The 18,185-nt window shown below is 31.7% G+C and overlaps 1 protein-coding gene across 3 annotated transcripts in view; it reads left to right on the top strand.

Annotated features, from left to right (window-relative positions):
- LOC134688305 (synapsin-like) overlaps window positions 1-18,185 on the top strand; it is a 105,733-nt gene that overhangs the window by 15,686 nt on the left and 71,862 nt on the right. For all 3 annotated transcript variants that reach the window (XM_063548893.1, XM_063548902.1, XM_063548885.1), the window contains 3 exons: window positions 8,191-8,376; window positions 11,879-12,286; window positions 17,590-17,647. In XM_063548893.1, coding sequence (XP_063404963.1) covers window positions 12,048-12,286; window positions 17,590-17,647 — 297 coding nt within the window. In that variant the 5' untranslated portion in view covers window positions 8,191-8,376; window positions 11,879-12,047. The remainder of the gene's footprint in view (window positions 1-8,190; window positions 8,377-11,878; window positions 12,287-17,589; window positions 17,648-18,185) is intronic.

The following is an 18,185-nucleotide window of genomic DNA, read 5'->3' on the forward strand; positions in this document are numbered from 1 at the left end:
AATTATTGATGAAATGGTTATTAAATTACCAAGGGAACAGTCTTATACTGTAGAAATTCTGTTTGTCAGAGACTTTCAAATATAGACATTCAGTGAGAAAAATATTGAAATTCTAACTTTTTGGCTAAAGAAAAAAGTTGAGATGTGTCTTCATTTGGAACTTTTTATTTTGTAATTAAAAAAATGCAGCATCAACTTGCATAGATTGGACATTGAAAAAACAAAAATAAAAACACAAATCACTACACTGAAAAGCATTTACCGGTATAAACTAGCAATTTTACCTGACCATATCGGGAAATAGGTATTTAGTCGGATCTTAACACATACCTGTGATTCGTTAAACTGGTTTCGATAAAATATATATGAAGAAATGTCAAAATGTTTAGGACTTAATTAAATCCGTATTTCGGTAAGATTGTGCAAGCATACAATTTTTATTGCGTCTTTCACTTTGAGAAGCGAATAATCTGTAACTACTTTATTCAGATATTCTGTAAAAACGTTAATTTTGAGCTATGAAAGTCAAGTGGCTCGATAATTTTTCTGAGGAAGTTTTAAAAAAGTGCAAAAAAATATTTTTACAGTGGGTTAGCTTTCATTAGTCTTCACTATCTATAGATTAACAACTTTTGGTTATATTTATAATTCAGAATCATCATTGAAGGTGGAGCACGATTGTGCAGTTAATTAATTATATGGATGTGCCATTTGTATGATGAGTGACATTCTGTGGTATTATGTGCCAATTCGAAAAAGTTATACGAGAATTGTCTCCCCTTAACAGGTTCATTTTTTTTATAATTATGTTTAGGTTTCTGATATAATTTTGAATAATTACAAAATGAATCAATGCAATATATTTCAGTTTTTGTTATTGATGTATCAAAACAATTGATGTACGAATATAATTTCATAAATTTGAAACGTTTAAAAATTTTACATACCAATATAAAGATCTTTTTATCTTTTTTCAAATAGACTATGAATGAAAATTGCTTGAAATTATCTTCGTGATAGATTGATTGGGACATGAGCCATAGTTTTCTATTTGTGATCACAGAGAGGGACTAGCAAGCAAATTTTAATAGTAGCTAATTCATTGTTAAAACAAAGTTCCACTTTAAACGAATGTTATTTTATACAAATATAAGGACCTAGTTAGCTAAATCTACAAATTTTATTTGAAATTATGAATTTTTATTGCAATAGATCAATATGCTATATAAACTCTTCACAACAAAAACAGGGGATAGAAAAAAGATAGTGAGTTTCTAGCCATTTGAAAGATGATAAATTCCATTTTTATACGACCGCAAAAAATTTAATTTTATGGTCGTATATTGCTATCACATTGGCGTCGTCGTCCGAATACTTTTAGTTTTCGCACTCTAACTTTAGTAAAAGTGAATAGAAATTTTTGAAATTTAAACTCAAGGTTTATGACCACTAAAGGAAGGTTGGGATTGATTTTGTGAGTTTTGGTCCCAACATTTTAGGAATTAGGGGGCCAAAAAGGGCCCAAATAAGCATTTTCTTGGTTTTCGCACTATAACTATAGTTTAAGTGAATAGAAATCAATTAAATTTAAACACAACGTTTATGACCATAAAAGGAAGGTTGGGATGTATGAAATTTTGACACAAGGTTTATGACCACAAAAGGCAGGTTGGGATTGATTTTGGAATTTTTTGTTCTGTTTAGGAATAAGGGGCCAAAAAAGGGCCCTAATAAGCATTATTCTTGGTTTTTGCACAATAACTTTAGTATAAGTGAATAGAAATCAATTAAATGTAAACACAATGTTTATGACCATAAAAAGAAGGTTGGGATTGATTTTGGGAATTTTGGTCCCAACAGTTTGGGAATAAGGGGCCCAAAGGGTCCAAAACTAAACTTTGTTTGATTTCATCAAAAATTGAATAATTGTGGTTCTTTGATATGCCGAATCTAACTGTGTATGTAGATTCTTAATTTTTGGTCCCGTTTTTAAATTGGTCTACATTAAGGTCCAAATGGTCCAAAATTAAACTGAGTTTGATTTTAACAAAAATTGAATCCTTGGGGTTCTTTGATATGCTGAATCTAAAAATGAACTAAGATATTTATACACCCGTCTTTTAGACGGGACGTATTATGGTATACTGTTGTCCGTCCGTCTGTCTGTCCATCCATCCGTTGTCCACACTTCGGACAATAACTCAAAAACACTTTCACCAATTTCCATGAAACTTAAGTGAATTGTTTATATCTATTGACGTAAGCTCCCTTTCATTTTTTTTTAATTTCAGATTTTAAGTTTTGGATTTATGGGGCTTTATTCATAAAAAAGGGGGGATTTTCAACACTTCCGACAATAACTCAAAAAGGCTCTCACCAATGTCCATGAAACTTTGGTGAATTGTTTATATCTATTGATGTAAGCTCCCTTTCAATTTTTATAAATTTCAGATTAAACCTTTCCGTGTTATGAATTTTTATGCTTAAAAAAGGGGGGATTTTCCAATTTTGGGAAAATAACTAACACTTTCACAAAATTTTATGCAACTTTGATAAATTGTTTATGTCTTTTGACATAAGCTCCCTTTCCATTTTTATAAATTTTAGAATTTACATTTTCTTAAGTAATGAATTTTTATACTTAAAAAAGGGGGATTTTATGCAACTTTGGTGAAACTGAGACCAACGGGCGTATCATGCGTTAAAGCGCAGCCCTTTATTGAATATTGGCCCAGTTTAAGTTGATCCAGATCGGGGTCCAAAATTAAACTTTGTTTGATTTCATCAAAAATTGAATAATTGGGGTTTTTTGATATGCCAAATCTAACTGTGTTAGTAGATTCTTAATTTTTGGTCCCGTTTTCAAATTGGTCTTCATTAAGGTCCAAAGGGTCCAAAATTAATCTAAGTTTGATTTAAACAAAAATTGAATTCTTGGGCTTCTTTGATATGCTGAATCTAAACATGTATTTAGATTTTTGATTATGGGCAAAGTTTTCAAGTTGGTCAAAATCAGGATTCAAAATTATTATATTAAGTATGGTGCAATAGCAAGAAATTTTCAATTGCGCAGTATTCAGCAATAGCAAGAAAACTTCAATTGTACAGTATTGTGCAATAGCAAGAAATTTTCAATTGCACAGTATTGTTCAATAGCAAGAAATCTTCAATTGACAGTATTGCGCAATAGCAAGAAATATCTAATTGCACAATATTGTGCAATAGCAAGAAATTTTCTATTGGAGTTATCTTTCTTTGTCCAGAATAGTAGTTGAATCAACTTAAATCATTGTTTTATACAATATACAATGTATTTTCACTTTTACTACCAACTGATAAATTAAAACAATCTTTACCATTCAGTGATAACAAGCACTTTTTTTTTACATTTTAATATTTTATGATGTATTTAAATGAGCAGTTATTGTTGCAAACTCCATTAGAAATTTGAATTGAGGTGAGTTTTGGAATAAGGGAAAGGGGGATGTGAAAACAAAATTGAGGGGGGGGAGGGGGGGGGGTAAATTTTTCTCATTTCAGATTTCATAAATAAAAAGAAAATGTCTTCAAACATTTTTTGGAGAGGATTAATATTCAACAGCATAGTGAATTGCTCAAAGCCAATTTTTTTTTAAGTTCATTAGACCACATTCATTCTGTGTCAGAAACCTATGCTGTGTCTACTATTTAATCACAATCCAAATTAAGAGCTGAATCCAGCTTGAATGTTGTGTCCATACTTTCCCCAACCGTTCAGGGTTCAACCTCTGCGGTCCTATAAAGCTGCACCCTGCGGAGCATCTGGTTTATTGTGCTGTATAAAAATGATGTGCATTAACTTGTTCAAGAACAACTTCTTATGATTGCTGAGTAAAAGATAACATGGTGCTTTAATGGGTATTTGTAGAAGGTGACAAATCGGTTTTGATCCATCTTGTTGACCATTAGTATAGAGAAAGAAAATAAGTATCAATTAGACCCAGACAGACAAACAAATTGCTCAGTGTAGATATCTATATATATAGGAATTTTCTTCAGCAATAAACAATGAAACACTTTAAAAACATAATAGTATGTTAGGTTGCAGACCACACATAATAAACATATATACAATGTAGTTACGATTTTTTAGAATTTAAACCAATATGTGTTTGTTAATTGATCAGTCAATATTATCTTGGTTTTTTTTTATAATTTAAATTCAGACTAAGTTAGTTTGTTAATTAGTCCATCAACTTCCATCTTGGTTTGTTTTGCATTTTAATTTTAGACAATTTTGGTCTGTTAATATAAAAAAGAAGATGTGGTATGATTGCCAATGAGACAACTATCCACAAAAGACCAAAATGACACAAACATTAACAATTATAGGTCACCGTACGGCCTTCAACAATGAGCAAAGCCCATACGGCATGTAGTCAGCTATAAAAGGCCCCGATAAGACAATGTAAAACAATTCAAACCAGAAAACTAACGGCCTTATTTATGTAAAAAAATGAAGGCTTGATATTTTCTTAATTCAGTTGAAGGCTGAAACAAACTTCTTTACTAAAATACATGCAGTAGTTTAAAACTCATATGTGTTCTGTTTATTGTGTCATTAAGTTTTATTTATATCTTTGATCATGGAACCTCTGTTCATTTTAGTATCAATAGTGAGCAAGAATATGTTTCATTAATGAGTATTTTAAAGCCAAACTTGGTTAATGTATTGATTCTAACAGTCAAGTTCTGTAGAGTTTGGTGGATTGCTCATCTAAATTGTTTCAGTAGATTAGCACAATTTATCAGACAACAGAAACATGCAACATTTAATCCATTTTCCAACTAGATCATTAAATGTTTGATTGCAAGGCTTATAATGGCTTTCTAATTTATTGTTTGTAAATTTGGTTGTGTTTTTGTGTATACATTACAGATAAGATTAAAGCATCAAAGCAAACACCATAACTCTTTTTGTCTGACTGTAGGTTTTTCCTATACAATATGCATGTAACAGTATATAGATTTTCTCAATCGCAAGTTTTACAACACTCCTTGGATCTTAGATTTCTTATTTTTTACCACATAGTTCTGTGACATCAAGTTGAGCTGCTTTAAATGTTGTGGAGCAATCTTTAAAGTACTTAGAAGATCTTTCCAATTCTGAACAATTCAAAGTGAAATTCACAGCTAAGTTATATAATAGTTGTTGGCAACCCTGAATGTAGTATAAAAGTTCACCTTTAGAGGCAACTACTCATCAATACTTGTAATGTCAGAAATCACTTGGGATGTGTTAATTAAAGTTACTTCAGTAATAAATCTCTCATTTTATACTTTCTCCATATAGTTTGGTATATATTAGAGAGGTTCCATGTAAATTAATACTATCACGCAAACAAATGAGAGATAAACAAAATCGAGGAAATGGACATTGCGTCCTTACTGCTGGCACTAGAGGTGTAGGAATTGAAAGGTCAATGTTTACTGTAACTGCAATATTTGGTACACTATTATAAAGGGATAACCTTAATAACTGCTCCAATATTGAGGAATGTTGTCACACCCAGTATATCATTTTGCCTAGTGCCAATTTGATAAGGGACTTTCCATTTTGGGTTTTCTTTGAAGTTTGGTATTTTTGTTATTTTACTTCTTGCACCTGCAAGTTCATGCATATGATATTCTGCACACAGGCTGGTTTTAATCAGACTGTTCTTCTTAGGAAATTATTCTGCAATAGCCATTTATCTTGTCCCTTAAATCACTTAAAATTCAGAATACAAAGATTTGACACAAAATGTTAGAAACTGTCAAAGGTTTTATTACATGACTAAAAATAAAATCATTTTCACATTGGCTTCAACATAGAAAATTGTCATTATATAACCCATACCTGTCAACCTGTGACGATGAAAATGCAGGTCATGACCTGCATTGAAGAATCAAATCTCAGGTCATAATGCGTACGAACTTTTTCGAGCTGAATTTCAGTATTTATGGTACATTTTCTTACAATGAATATCAAAGATACCAAAACATCAATACATGTTCACTTGGTTCAGTCATTTTAAATCTTATTAATTTTTGTTTCATTGCACTCTTATAGAATTTTATAAATTTGTGTAACTCAGTCTTGTACCCTGTACTTTTAGTAATCATCAACCACTACCATTTATTTTTCAAATGTAATTTTAGAATGTTTAAGTTAACTAGCTGTATTGCCTTATATTTATTTTTTTTTATTTTCTTTTTTATTTTTGTATTGCCTTTTATCATATCATTTTTTCCTACAGATGGTTTTTCACTTTAAAATTAGACTATGATAAAATATAGTAATACAGTAAAAGGAAGTATAAATGTAAAAAATAATTTTCAACTTTTTTTAAAAATATTGTATAAAGGTATAAAAATATTGAAAAGTTATTTTTCAATATGTATTTGAATTTTATATTTTTTATGATTTAATCTTTTTCACCCATAAAACGTAAGTATAAGGAATAATCTTGAATGGTGACATATAAGGGGAAGTATCTAGTTGAAATATGTTTGTTTATGTTTATAGTGCAATTTATTTACGAGCTAAAGCTTAGGTAATTGGTGTTAATGAACAGTGTGTTTGACACCACAGCTGTCAAATGTAGCCATGCACTTAATGGGTCACTTAATTTGACAGTTTACATAGCTAGATGAACTTCCTGTTCATGGAAGAATTACGAATTTGCCGGTTTTCAAAGGAATATTACTTAAGAAATCAATCTCAATGCTAAGAAATACGGATGAAATCGGGTCATTTTCAGAATTCCCGGGTTATTTCAATGACCCGGCGGGTGTCCCGGGTGATCCCTCAGAATTGTGAAAATCTCAGGTCACACCCGCAGAAAACGGGTCAGTTGACAGGTATGATATAACCATGGGAGTATACATAAAAGTTTTCTGAGTCATTGTCAATGAAATAGGTTTATGAGGTTATGCAAATTCTTGCTTATTTTCTTATTTGTATGGATTTTTTTTCTAGTAAATTGTGTTGAATATTTCAATTTATAGGAGTTAGGAACTGCCAAGGCAGATAATGTTGTTAGTTTATTAACAAGGAGCAGTATTATATTGAGCAAATAAAGGGAAATGGAGTAAATAAGAAAGTTATATAATAAAATACTTGTTAACTATAAATATTAGTTAAAACGATGATATTTAAACTCCAGAGATATGATATTCACCCTTGGCTATTTGCCTCAGAGAATATCATCAACTGCATCAACTGATATCAATAGTAAAACACTACAAAATTATTATTTTTTCCTCATACAATATTTGCAAAAAACAACTGTCACTATTTGTGGGGAATTCCCCCCATGGAGGCTCCCAAATGGAAATTTGTAAGAGCAATTTTGTCCATTATTTTAAAGAAAACAATGAATTTAACAATGGCTATGAGCTTGTTAAAGCATGAAAAAGCCAAAAAAACACATTAGAATATGTTTGAAGGCCCCCTTGAAGGTTTTGTAGGACTATAAAAACCATCTTTCACGTAAAACCCACATGGGCATTTTGAAAAGTTGGTAGGTATGTATGTCTGCCTCAAATATAATGGCATCAAAGATGAGACATTTGAAAATTCATGAAGAAGGGATATTCTTAGTGCTTTACATAATATGCTTTACATAGTAGTCTCTGGGATATAAGTACCATACTTAATCTGATTTTGTAAATATTATATTTGTTGAATTGAAATTTAGATGGGTGTCGCATGTGGAGCAGGATCTGCTTACCCTTCCAGAACACCTGAGTTCACCCCTAGTTTTTGCTGGGGTTGGTGTTGCTTATTCTTTTAAGTTTTCTATGTTGTGTCATGTGTTTTACTGTTTGCCTGTTTGCCTTTTTGATTTTTAGCCAGGTTTTGTCAGTTTATTTTAGATTTATGAGTTTGACTGTCCCTCTGGTATCTTTCGTCCCTCTTTTAAGACAGATTTTTTGTCTGTCAAAATTTAGAAAGGATTTTTAGTTGTCATTTCTTTTTTTATTATTGTTGGATTATATGAAACACACTTTGGCACTCTCAGTTGTCAGAATCATAATACATTTTGTCAGAATGAGATTTACTCGTATAAAGTGAAATAATTTTGTAGAAATTGCAGGCTGTCAAATCTGTACGGGTTTATTGGATTCATACTGTATATTGATTCTATATAACAATATTCTTTACAGGCAGACTAGTTAGCATGCTCGATTGACCAATTCTCTGATTGTGGGCACTGGACGTGGATCTTCTTCAGAATTAGTGCTATCTTTATAGGATTAAGCAGTGTTAGGAGTAGACATAGACATCATTATCCATTGTTAGCCATAGATTTACTTTTACTAAGTCAGATGGAAACTAAGCATTGATTGCCTGTAAGTATTTTTTATATGTTTTATATGAAGGCACTTTTTATTTGCTTTTAAAATGGAATAAAAAATTATTCAAGGATTATAAGTTGGATCTATATCATTAATCCAGATTTAAGATAGCGAGAATTCTGAAATGATGGCATATAATGAGACCGTAGATGTGTAAATAACTTGTAGAAAGTATAATACACTAATTTAAACTTCTACTTCAAACTGTTGACATCTAATTTGTCTATAAATGCAAAAAAAAAAAGAAAAAAAAGGTGAAGCATTATCTTCTAAAATTAATAGAAATTTAATATTACTCTTATCGATTTGGTGAAAAGGTAAAATATCTATTTTCAGGGTGGAAATAGGAATATGCTTCTTTTGACTGGCAATAATCCCCTTCATAGGCTGATCCATGGGGCTTTTAGGGCCCCGGCCCCCTGCTTTCATGGGAAAAATTTGGATGATTATGTTATAGGGAATCACAGAAGCATGACTAGAGCCCCCCCTTCCCCCTTTAGGTCAGTCAGCGGGCCTCCTTATGAAATATTATGGATCGGCCACTGCCCTTGCCATGCATGATGTATTTGCTACTGGAGGTTAAGCAGCCAACAATTCTATCAATCCAATGTCCATCCAAATCATCCATCCCTTCTTCCTATCCTCAGGTCACCTATTAACCTTGTAGAACTTACTTATTTTATAAATTATTTATAGCTTTTAGTCTTCCATAAGCATGAATAATTGCCACTTGATATTTAACAAGCAAATACCAATCAATCAATCAATGTTAACTATTTCACATCCCTAGATGCACCTTGTTAAGCGTAAGTTACTTAATCTGAGGCCATCTTATTTGTCATTTTATGCATCATTTCTAAAATTGGAAATTTGAAGATGACTGTTAAATCTAGATTGACATTTGAAAATATTACAATACAATACAGTTATCGCCTATTTGTCTCATAAAATTTCATTTGAAATTCTGTGCCGTGACAGAATACAATATTTAAGGATGATAAAACGGTCCCAATCCATACGTTTATGATACAACTTATATTTTACACCGGTTTTCTCACCTTTGTTAATTGAATTTTTGAATTAATACAAGGCCCAGTAATCATGGTATTCTCCTTCCTTCAATTAAATAATCTATATATTTAAAATTGGTTAATAGAAACATACATCGGAAAGATAAGAAACTACTGAGGAAGAATTTAATGCTATTTTGTCATGTTACAGATTCTGTTTATGTAAGAAATGATAACATTTCCTAATACAAAATCCACTTTCAGATGTCTGGGAAATAGAAGGATTGAAATCAGTGAATGATTCAATATTTGTTAATGCATTAGTTGTAAATTACATGTCAATTATTCTATTATTTAAATTGACTGTATGCTTTATATAGGTTTTATGTTTCTTTATGTATTGTTTTATTACATATTTGGTAACAGTGATTTGGATAGAAATGAAATTAGAGTGGTTAGGAGTTTTAAAGTGGTTACAAACCAAAACAAATGAAAAATTGCCATCTGGGAATAGGGTAAACTTGACTTGTGTTACTGTATTGTATTCATTGTGATATTTCATTGATTACAATATAAAAATAAAAAATGTGGCACGATTGCCACCGAGACAACCGTCAACCAGAGACCAAAGGAAGACTGGTTTTTTTTTAGCTCACCAGCAGATCCAAATCAGAATATGAACTAGGTCTTAATATTAATAATAGCAAACTGGACATCTAAATATGGATTGTTAGTAGCACAAACAAAATTTAAGGCGTCCTGGGCTCCTAGATTAATTTTAATTTCCATCTTTTGTTCCATACAAATTAATATATGAAAAGGAGAATAAATGTGAGACGCAGCCATTAAAATAGATAAACATTAAATTCTATAAAACAGAAAAATAGCTTCATAGAATTTCAAGGAAAAGGAAAAAACAAGAATGTATTAAAAGATGCAGTGAAAATGTTTTATACTTTGAAGTTCTTGTATAGCCAACTCCCACTCAAAGCTTCTTCATTTCCTTTGGTGGTAACTGAATTGTAAGATTTCTTTTCCACAAATTAAAACTGATTGTGAAATTTTTACTTTAATGAAATTCTGTAATCAAATCTATTGATCTATAGGACAAAAGCTATTGAAAATGAGGAATTACTGGCACTCTGTTGAATTTCTTTCTTTAAGTAGTTCATTACTGTCAGCTATCTAAATTTAGATTGAACACATTACAATGAGGTAATCTGTTGACAAATTAATTACATTTGTCTTGTTTGACACCTTCAATTTTATCTTTCATTATAGTAGAGATGGTTTTATCCTATCATCTTCTTATGTATATCAGTTATATTGATGGGTTTAAGAATACTGATATGTACAAATATCTGATGGGTTTAAAATACCTTTTTCATGAGGGAAGTAGAGTGTTATTTTTCGTGCGACATGTTTTGCCATTTTAATTTCACGTGCAGCCATAACATGTTTCGTGAAATCAGTAAAAAGATCAATGTGCAGGAATTTTTAAGCCCCATTTATGGGCATTATGTTTTCTGGTCTGTGTGTCGTATCGTTCGTTCGTCCGTTCATTATTCCGTCGGTCTGTCCCCCTTCAGGTTAAAGTTTTTTTTAAAGAAATTGAAATCCAGTCTACTTGTAACTTAGTACACATGTTCCCTATGATATTATCTTTCTGATTTTTATGCCATATTAGAGATTTTTCACAGTCCATTGAACATAGAAAATGATAGTGCCCATGGGGCATCCGTGTACTTTGGACACGTTCTTGTTTAATTGTTCGTTCATTTATGAAATGGCAATTTTATTTCGCGTTCTTACATGCAGATACCCCTTTACACCTCTCTTTCATGCAAAGGCTTTCAATTTTAGTTTCTCCTCAATCTTATTCTATAGACTAAAAAACAGTATAATATTGGAACCATATCAAAATATTCCTATATTTTGCATCCTTCCTTTCTGATTTCTAAAATTGATATTTTTTTTTAATTTCCTTTATTTTTCATTTTAGCATGTCTGCTATGGCATTGATTGCACTTCATTTGACAGACCTAAATTAAAATTTAGCTATTTGTTCCATTTTCTAAAATTTTAATTACAGAGCATGATAAATAAGTCATTTTAAGGACTCAATTCAAAAACTTTGAAATTAATTTTATCCTGCATGCATTTTGAAGGGTATATGCTTTTATGAGAATTTATATTCTAGTTACAACTACTGCATATTGCTTTGAATTTGTTCCGTCTCATTTATGTCATAACAAATTTGATTTTGCGTGAAAACATGCCAAATTACATAAAGAATTTGTATTTAAATTTCTTGAATACGAAGTAAATTACCAGTTTCATTAATAATTAATTGTAATCTTGATGAACCATTGAACGATTATATTTATGACTGTGAAAAGAGAATATTGATTCCTTATGTTTTGGTTATAACATATTCTGAGTATTCAGGACATTTCTGTTTTTAATTGATTTATTTCTTCTTGCAGGTTATTCATATGAAATCTGTAGAGAGGTACCATCAATATTATTCTCATCTCATTTTTATCCGAAGTGGATTTTTCAGTGCATTCTTCTTCACGAACACCTGTGTGTGCATTTCCTCTAAAATCATCCAAAATTTCGTTTTCAAGTTTCCGTGAGAATTTTTCTAGTGGAATGAATTTCCTCCGGCGAAGATTCAGTTCTGGGGATCTTCAGGGTGAGCTTAAGGAGGAGAATTCTAGTATATTAACTTTTAAAAAAGGACCTTCACCAAGTGCACCAAGTTCTCCTTCAAAAACTTTAAATGCAACCCAAGGACTTCCGAGAGCAGGGCCAGTACAAAACAGTAAACCAGCATATAATAAAGATAGATGTAAAATATTATTAGTAGTTGATGATCAACATACAGACTGGTAAGTTGGTCAAATGAAAATGTTTTGTAGTCTTCAAAAAGTGCTTTCCATTACATAACAATGCAAGTAGAATGGCATATTCAGTGTAACACAAGAGTTTGACTTTCATGCATTATACATCATAAGGTTAATATAAAAAAAGATGTGGTTTACGGTAATTACCAATGAGACAACTCTCCACATGAGACCAATGACACAGAAATTTAAGACTACAGGTCACCGTACAGCCTTCAACAATGAGCAAAGCCCATACTGCATAGTCAGCTATAAAAGGCCCTGACATGACAAATGTAAATCAATTAAGTTTCTTTTGATGTCAAATATGTCCTAACATGATATAACAGAACTATTTTTGTATTCTGTTTATTATACACAAATTGTTGATTCATTAGATTTTTGCTCTAGGGCATGACATAGTCAAGCTATTGAAGCTATTGTGGTATTGAGCAATCAATGAAAATAAAAATGATCATCCACCCATAAAAAGAAAACCTCAAGATCAGGTCTAAAAATATCAAAGATATTTAAGAAATTTCAGTTCATGCACAGAATACAAATAGATTGTGCACCACTAACACACCAAAAACATGGGGTGAACTCATTTGGAAGGACCAACAGATGTTGTTCCACTAGCAAGGCCGTAACTAGGCATCTTATTTTAGTGAGGCAAAATAATTGAGCCGAGCGAAGCGATGCGAAAAATTTTTTTGGAGGGTATGAAATGAATGGTGCAAAATCCTGCATTCTAGGCATTTTTAGAGAGTTTGATAATGTTTTGAATTTGGACACTTTTTATATAATTTGTTTTATATTTTAAGACTTTTAATTACTAACAGCAAATTTTTAACAACTGTATTTAAATTTATATGTAAGATAATCATCCAAATATCACTGATTTGAATCTGCTGCTAGAACATAGAACAAACATCGATTCAGTAGAATTTGCCAAATTTTTCTATGGCCGGTTCAGTCAAATCGTTTCAGTATCATAATTTGGTCTGCTGATATCCTTATCGCGATGAACATGGAGCATGGCAAGACCGCACAATCTCTCGACACTCATGCATGCTCTTTTTCAAGTTTTCAGTCGTTTCAGGGCAGTCTGTGTTTCTAAAGGTAGCACATTATCATCAACACAATGATAAATGTCTTCTTCCAATTCCTTCTCCATCAGCAATTCAGTAGCAGCATCGGTAGTAACAGTTTTGTTTGCAAAGGGGAATTAAGCTTTCCTGGAAGCACCATCATACAGTCGCAGTTACAAAATATTAAACTCGCTTTTATGCTGACAAAGAGTAAGCAAACTAGGAATAGAATGAGATAAGATACATGTATATGATTCTATCTATAGAGTAAGTATATATGATATGGGTACAGGGGAATTGGAATGGAGTTTTTGACGTTTACATGAAGTTCCGTAATTTCAAATTATTTCTGGAAATAGTTGGTGGTATTTTAGTTCCAGAATCTATAAATTTAGGGGTTGGGGTGTCCGATTCCGAAATCCCGAATATAAAGAAACGAAATTCCGTAGTCCCAAATAAGAAAAGACAAAATCCTGTGTTAAAGGTTCTACCATTCCTCAATAATATGAAATTGGAATATGGAATATTCCTTCAATTTTTAAGGTTAAAGAAACATCATCATTGATAAAAGCTATTCCATGCATTTATGTTTCATATTATTTATATTTTATTTATCTGTAAAGAGAAAGATTAAAGTTCGAAAAATGAATACGCAGACAGGACTGCCCCCTTCCGAAGACCAGTACTTGATTTGTCAGTCTACTTATCCTAATGAAGTTATATGCAATACTCAGACTCTGTTCACAAAAAAATAGTTTACTAGAATTATTCCTTCTTTACCTTCAGTGTCGCTTTTCCTTTTTCTGCAAGAGCCTGTTTTAAACTAAAGATCCAGGGGATTATCGTTACAAGGTTAATAGATATAGGAAGATGTGGTGTGAGTGCCAATGAGACAACTCTCCATCCAAACAACAATTCAAAAATTAAACCATTATAGTTTAAAGTACGGCCTTCAACACGGAGCCTTGGCTCACACCGAATAACAAGCTATAAAGGGCCCCAAAATAACTAGTGTAAAACCATTCAAACGGGAAAACCAACGGTCTAATCTATATAATGTAATCGAGAAACATCACCCGTTGAGATGTTGAGTTATATCCAGGAAGAATAGTTTAAAAGGAATGATGACAAGTTATAGAAATTAAGGTTGAGACAGAACAACAAATGACTTTTATATTTATATGTATGTTAAAAAAAATAATCAGTGTCGAAATTTTAGTGAGGCAATTGCCTCACTTGCCTCAAGGGAAGTTACGGCCTTGACTAGTCCACCATTTTACTAATCCATTACTAACTAGGCAATGTACAATAGCAGATTGGTAAATGAATCGGGTTCTAACTACAGCATTACTGAATGTGAGAGTTTGAAATGACACTTTTTCAGGACAAAAGGTACACAAGACTTTTACCAAAGATGGAACACAATTACAATACCATAAAATAAAATAGTCCAATTACAATACTGAAAACTTAATTATCAGCAACAGTCTCACAACTACCGGGGTACCCAGGTGCAACCTTTTTCTCAAACTTATCATTTATTTAATCATTCTACTTTTTCCTATTTTGTCATTTCCCCTATCACATAATAAATATTGACACTGCAGTCCAGTGGGATTTAGAACTTTCTCTCTCAATCAGCTCATCATGAAAGTGTCTTATCATACCAGAAAAAAACTATAAAAGGACTTGCTGGAGTGCTAACCCGTAATCTGTAGTTTATATGACAAGATCTACTTCTAAGTTCTAACAATCATATATAAGAGCTATAATGACAAATGGTATAAAAAATCCAGAAAGACAACAAAAAAAGGATGAGCTAGTTTTTATAATACAATAAATTTCACAATTGACTTCAGCCTTTAGATATATTTTTTTTGCTTGGGAAATCTAACCAATGGTTTAGTTTTATAAATTGATTGTTTTGAAGACCTAAAAGTTATATTGAAACTAATGAATCTGTGGGAGATCTTTATAATATTGACAGGTTGTGGGAGGTAATCCAGAGTGCATGACAACGGCTGTCAATATAAGGAATGTAAGGACTTTACTAGGGGGATTTACTGACAGAATATATATATTAACCTTATAATTGGTGTCTTAACTTAGCCATTGTATTGATTGTAATAGAAAAAAAATAAGGATGAACTGTATGAATACAAAAAAAATGTACCATCAGATATTGCAATACATGTGTATTGCCAAATTGATTTACTGTCTAAACAATCCTTGCTAATTGCTTGATTTAAAACTTTTAAGGAGAAGTTTAATTTAAAAAAAAAAATCCAGAATATTTCTTATCTTCTGCAATTTTTGTGACATATACTGTCATGAAATTAAAAGGGTTAATGCATTTTTATGTGCCTTTCTAGAGTTAGGAATCTGTCACTGATTGTATTTAGTTATATCTCTAAGCTTATTTGTTCTTCAGGGAATTTAGAGTTGATTGCAGTGGTTTCACAGTCTCTGTTAAATTAATACAGTATGTCTAGTTTTAGGCAATTTAGAAGCTTGATATATATATATATATATATGGTATAGACAACAGTCTATTGCCTAATTGAATAACATTAGAGCACTGCCTCCATTAGATATTCTTGAAAAGGGGCACAGAGTTATACTTTTCATGATGACACTAGAAATAGTAAGATGCTCAATGTTTTGATGGCTTATATTCCTTTATGAGGTTAAAAGGAACTTTTGACATGTTTAATGTGTCACTTACTCATTTTAAAGGTTTGGTTATGTTGTATGCTAAACTTACAAAGTTACATGCATTTCAATAAACTCTTACAGAAGTCTGTATCATTTACAACATGAACTTGTGCATGAATCTAAGTATTATTTACAACATGAATTTGCGCATGAATCACAATAACTTGGATTTACTACCGGTAGTTTGTTAAAAAGTTTATATCTAAAAGCATAAACAGCTATTTTACTAAGCAAGCAAGAAGAATTTAATGCCCCACCTTAACGATAGTGGAGGGGCATTATGTTTTCTGGTCTGTGCCTTTGTTCGTTTGTCTGTCTGTGTGTCCGTCTGTGCCTGCGTTCGCTTCAGGTTAAAGTTTTTGGTCAAGGTAGTTTTTGAAGAAGTTGAAGTCCAATCAACTTGAAACTTAGTGCACATGTTCCCCATGATATGATCTGTCATATTTTACTGCCAAATTATAGTTTTGACCCCAATTTCATGGTCCACTGAACATAGAAAATGGTAGTGTGAAGTTCAGGTTAAAGTTTTTGGTCAAGGTAGTTTTTGATGAAGTTAAAGTTACATCATCTTAGTACACATGTTCCCTGTGATATGATCTTTCTAATTTTAATTCCAAATTAATGTTTTGACCCCAATTTCACGGTTCACTGAACATAGAAAATGATAGTGCAAGTGGGGCATTCGTGTACTATGGACACATTCTTGTTTTTATTTCAGTTAGAACTTAGATTCTAAATCTTTAAGGATTATAGACATGTTTCTCAGAGTCGCATGTGACATTTGTTTGTAAAAAGGCATTATTAAATCAGTCTCTGATTCTTTAAAACTGTAATGTCACTAGACATACAAAATCTTCTAGACAGAAGCTATTTAACTAAAGATTTAAGAATTTACCATAAATGCAATTTGTTCTGAAAGATTCATGTAAAGTTAAATTAATGCAGTCTGTGTTGTATTGATTTGGATTGTTTTTTTTTAAGTTTCAATATATCTACAATCTTGGTTGCCATTGCTTCATGAAGGAGTTGTTGTTTAATTGTCTAGATTCTGCAAGGAATTAAAAAGAATAGAACTGTTATTGACCCAGCATAATTATATCACCCCAGCCACTATCAATGTGTTTTTTTCGTCCTTCGTGAGTTAGGGTCCTAATCATGTGTCAATGTTATAAAGCTTCATATTTCTTATGGAACAAGTGCTGGATGTTCTATATCTGGTATACATGTTACTCCTTAATGCTGCATGCTTAGCAGAGAAGCAGCAAGTTCCAATTTTACAGTCTTTGGTCACAACTGCTTTGCACCAGATACATTCATGTTACATGCAATCCAGCAGATAAAAAATGTCTGAGTGAAGTATAAAGAAAAAAAAAGAAAATATCTGGTGTGGCCTCATGGTGATGATGATTTATTCCGGCCTGTGTCTGTGTCATTGATTGTTACCACATATTCTTGTATCTATGTTTATGTCTATATGTATAATTATAATCTTTTTTTTTGCAGGTCAAAATATTTTAGAGGAAGAAAAATTTTTGGTGATTGGGATATAAGAGTTGAACAGGTAATTATGAAATGGTGACAGGTTTATAACATATATTTTTACATTAAAATTATAGTTTGTATTCATTACACTATTATTTGGTTAGATTATTTAGCATATTTGAAATAAGGTAGCTTGGTCAAAGCATTGATTTGGACCTAGTCATATAGAGGAAAGCTGTTGACAATCACTGTATAAGGTAAATGTTGTGTCTGAAGGCATTTCTAAAGAAATCACAAACATACAAATGAACAATTGTTGTAGGTCTGTCCATTTTATTCTGATATTCTGGTGGCCTACATAATACAACTTTCAAAGGTCTTCAAGTTTCCAGATTTGAATGAAATTGTGCAATTGCATAGACATGGACTGAAAACCAACATTCAAAAAATGTTACCATTGTACAAGTCAACCTTTTAAAAGAGATTTCACAGTTTTTAAGATTATGTCAATATTACAATAAATCTTATTTTAATCCTGACCTTCAAATAAGATCTTGCAGACATTGGACAAAAGATTAATCTGTGTATTGTGATGTCCTAAAAACTTCATTTAAGGG

This window comes from Mytilus trossulus, chromosome 1 (genome assembly GCF_036588685.1).
Source record: "Mytilus trossulus isolate FHL-02 chromosome 1, PNRI_Mtr1.1.1.hap1, whole genome shotgun sequence".
Taxonomy (NCBI): Eukaryota; Metazoa; Mollusca; class Bivalvia; order Mytilida; family Mytilidae; genus Mytilus; species Mytilus trossulus.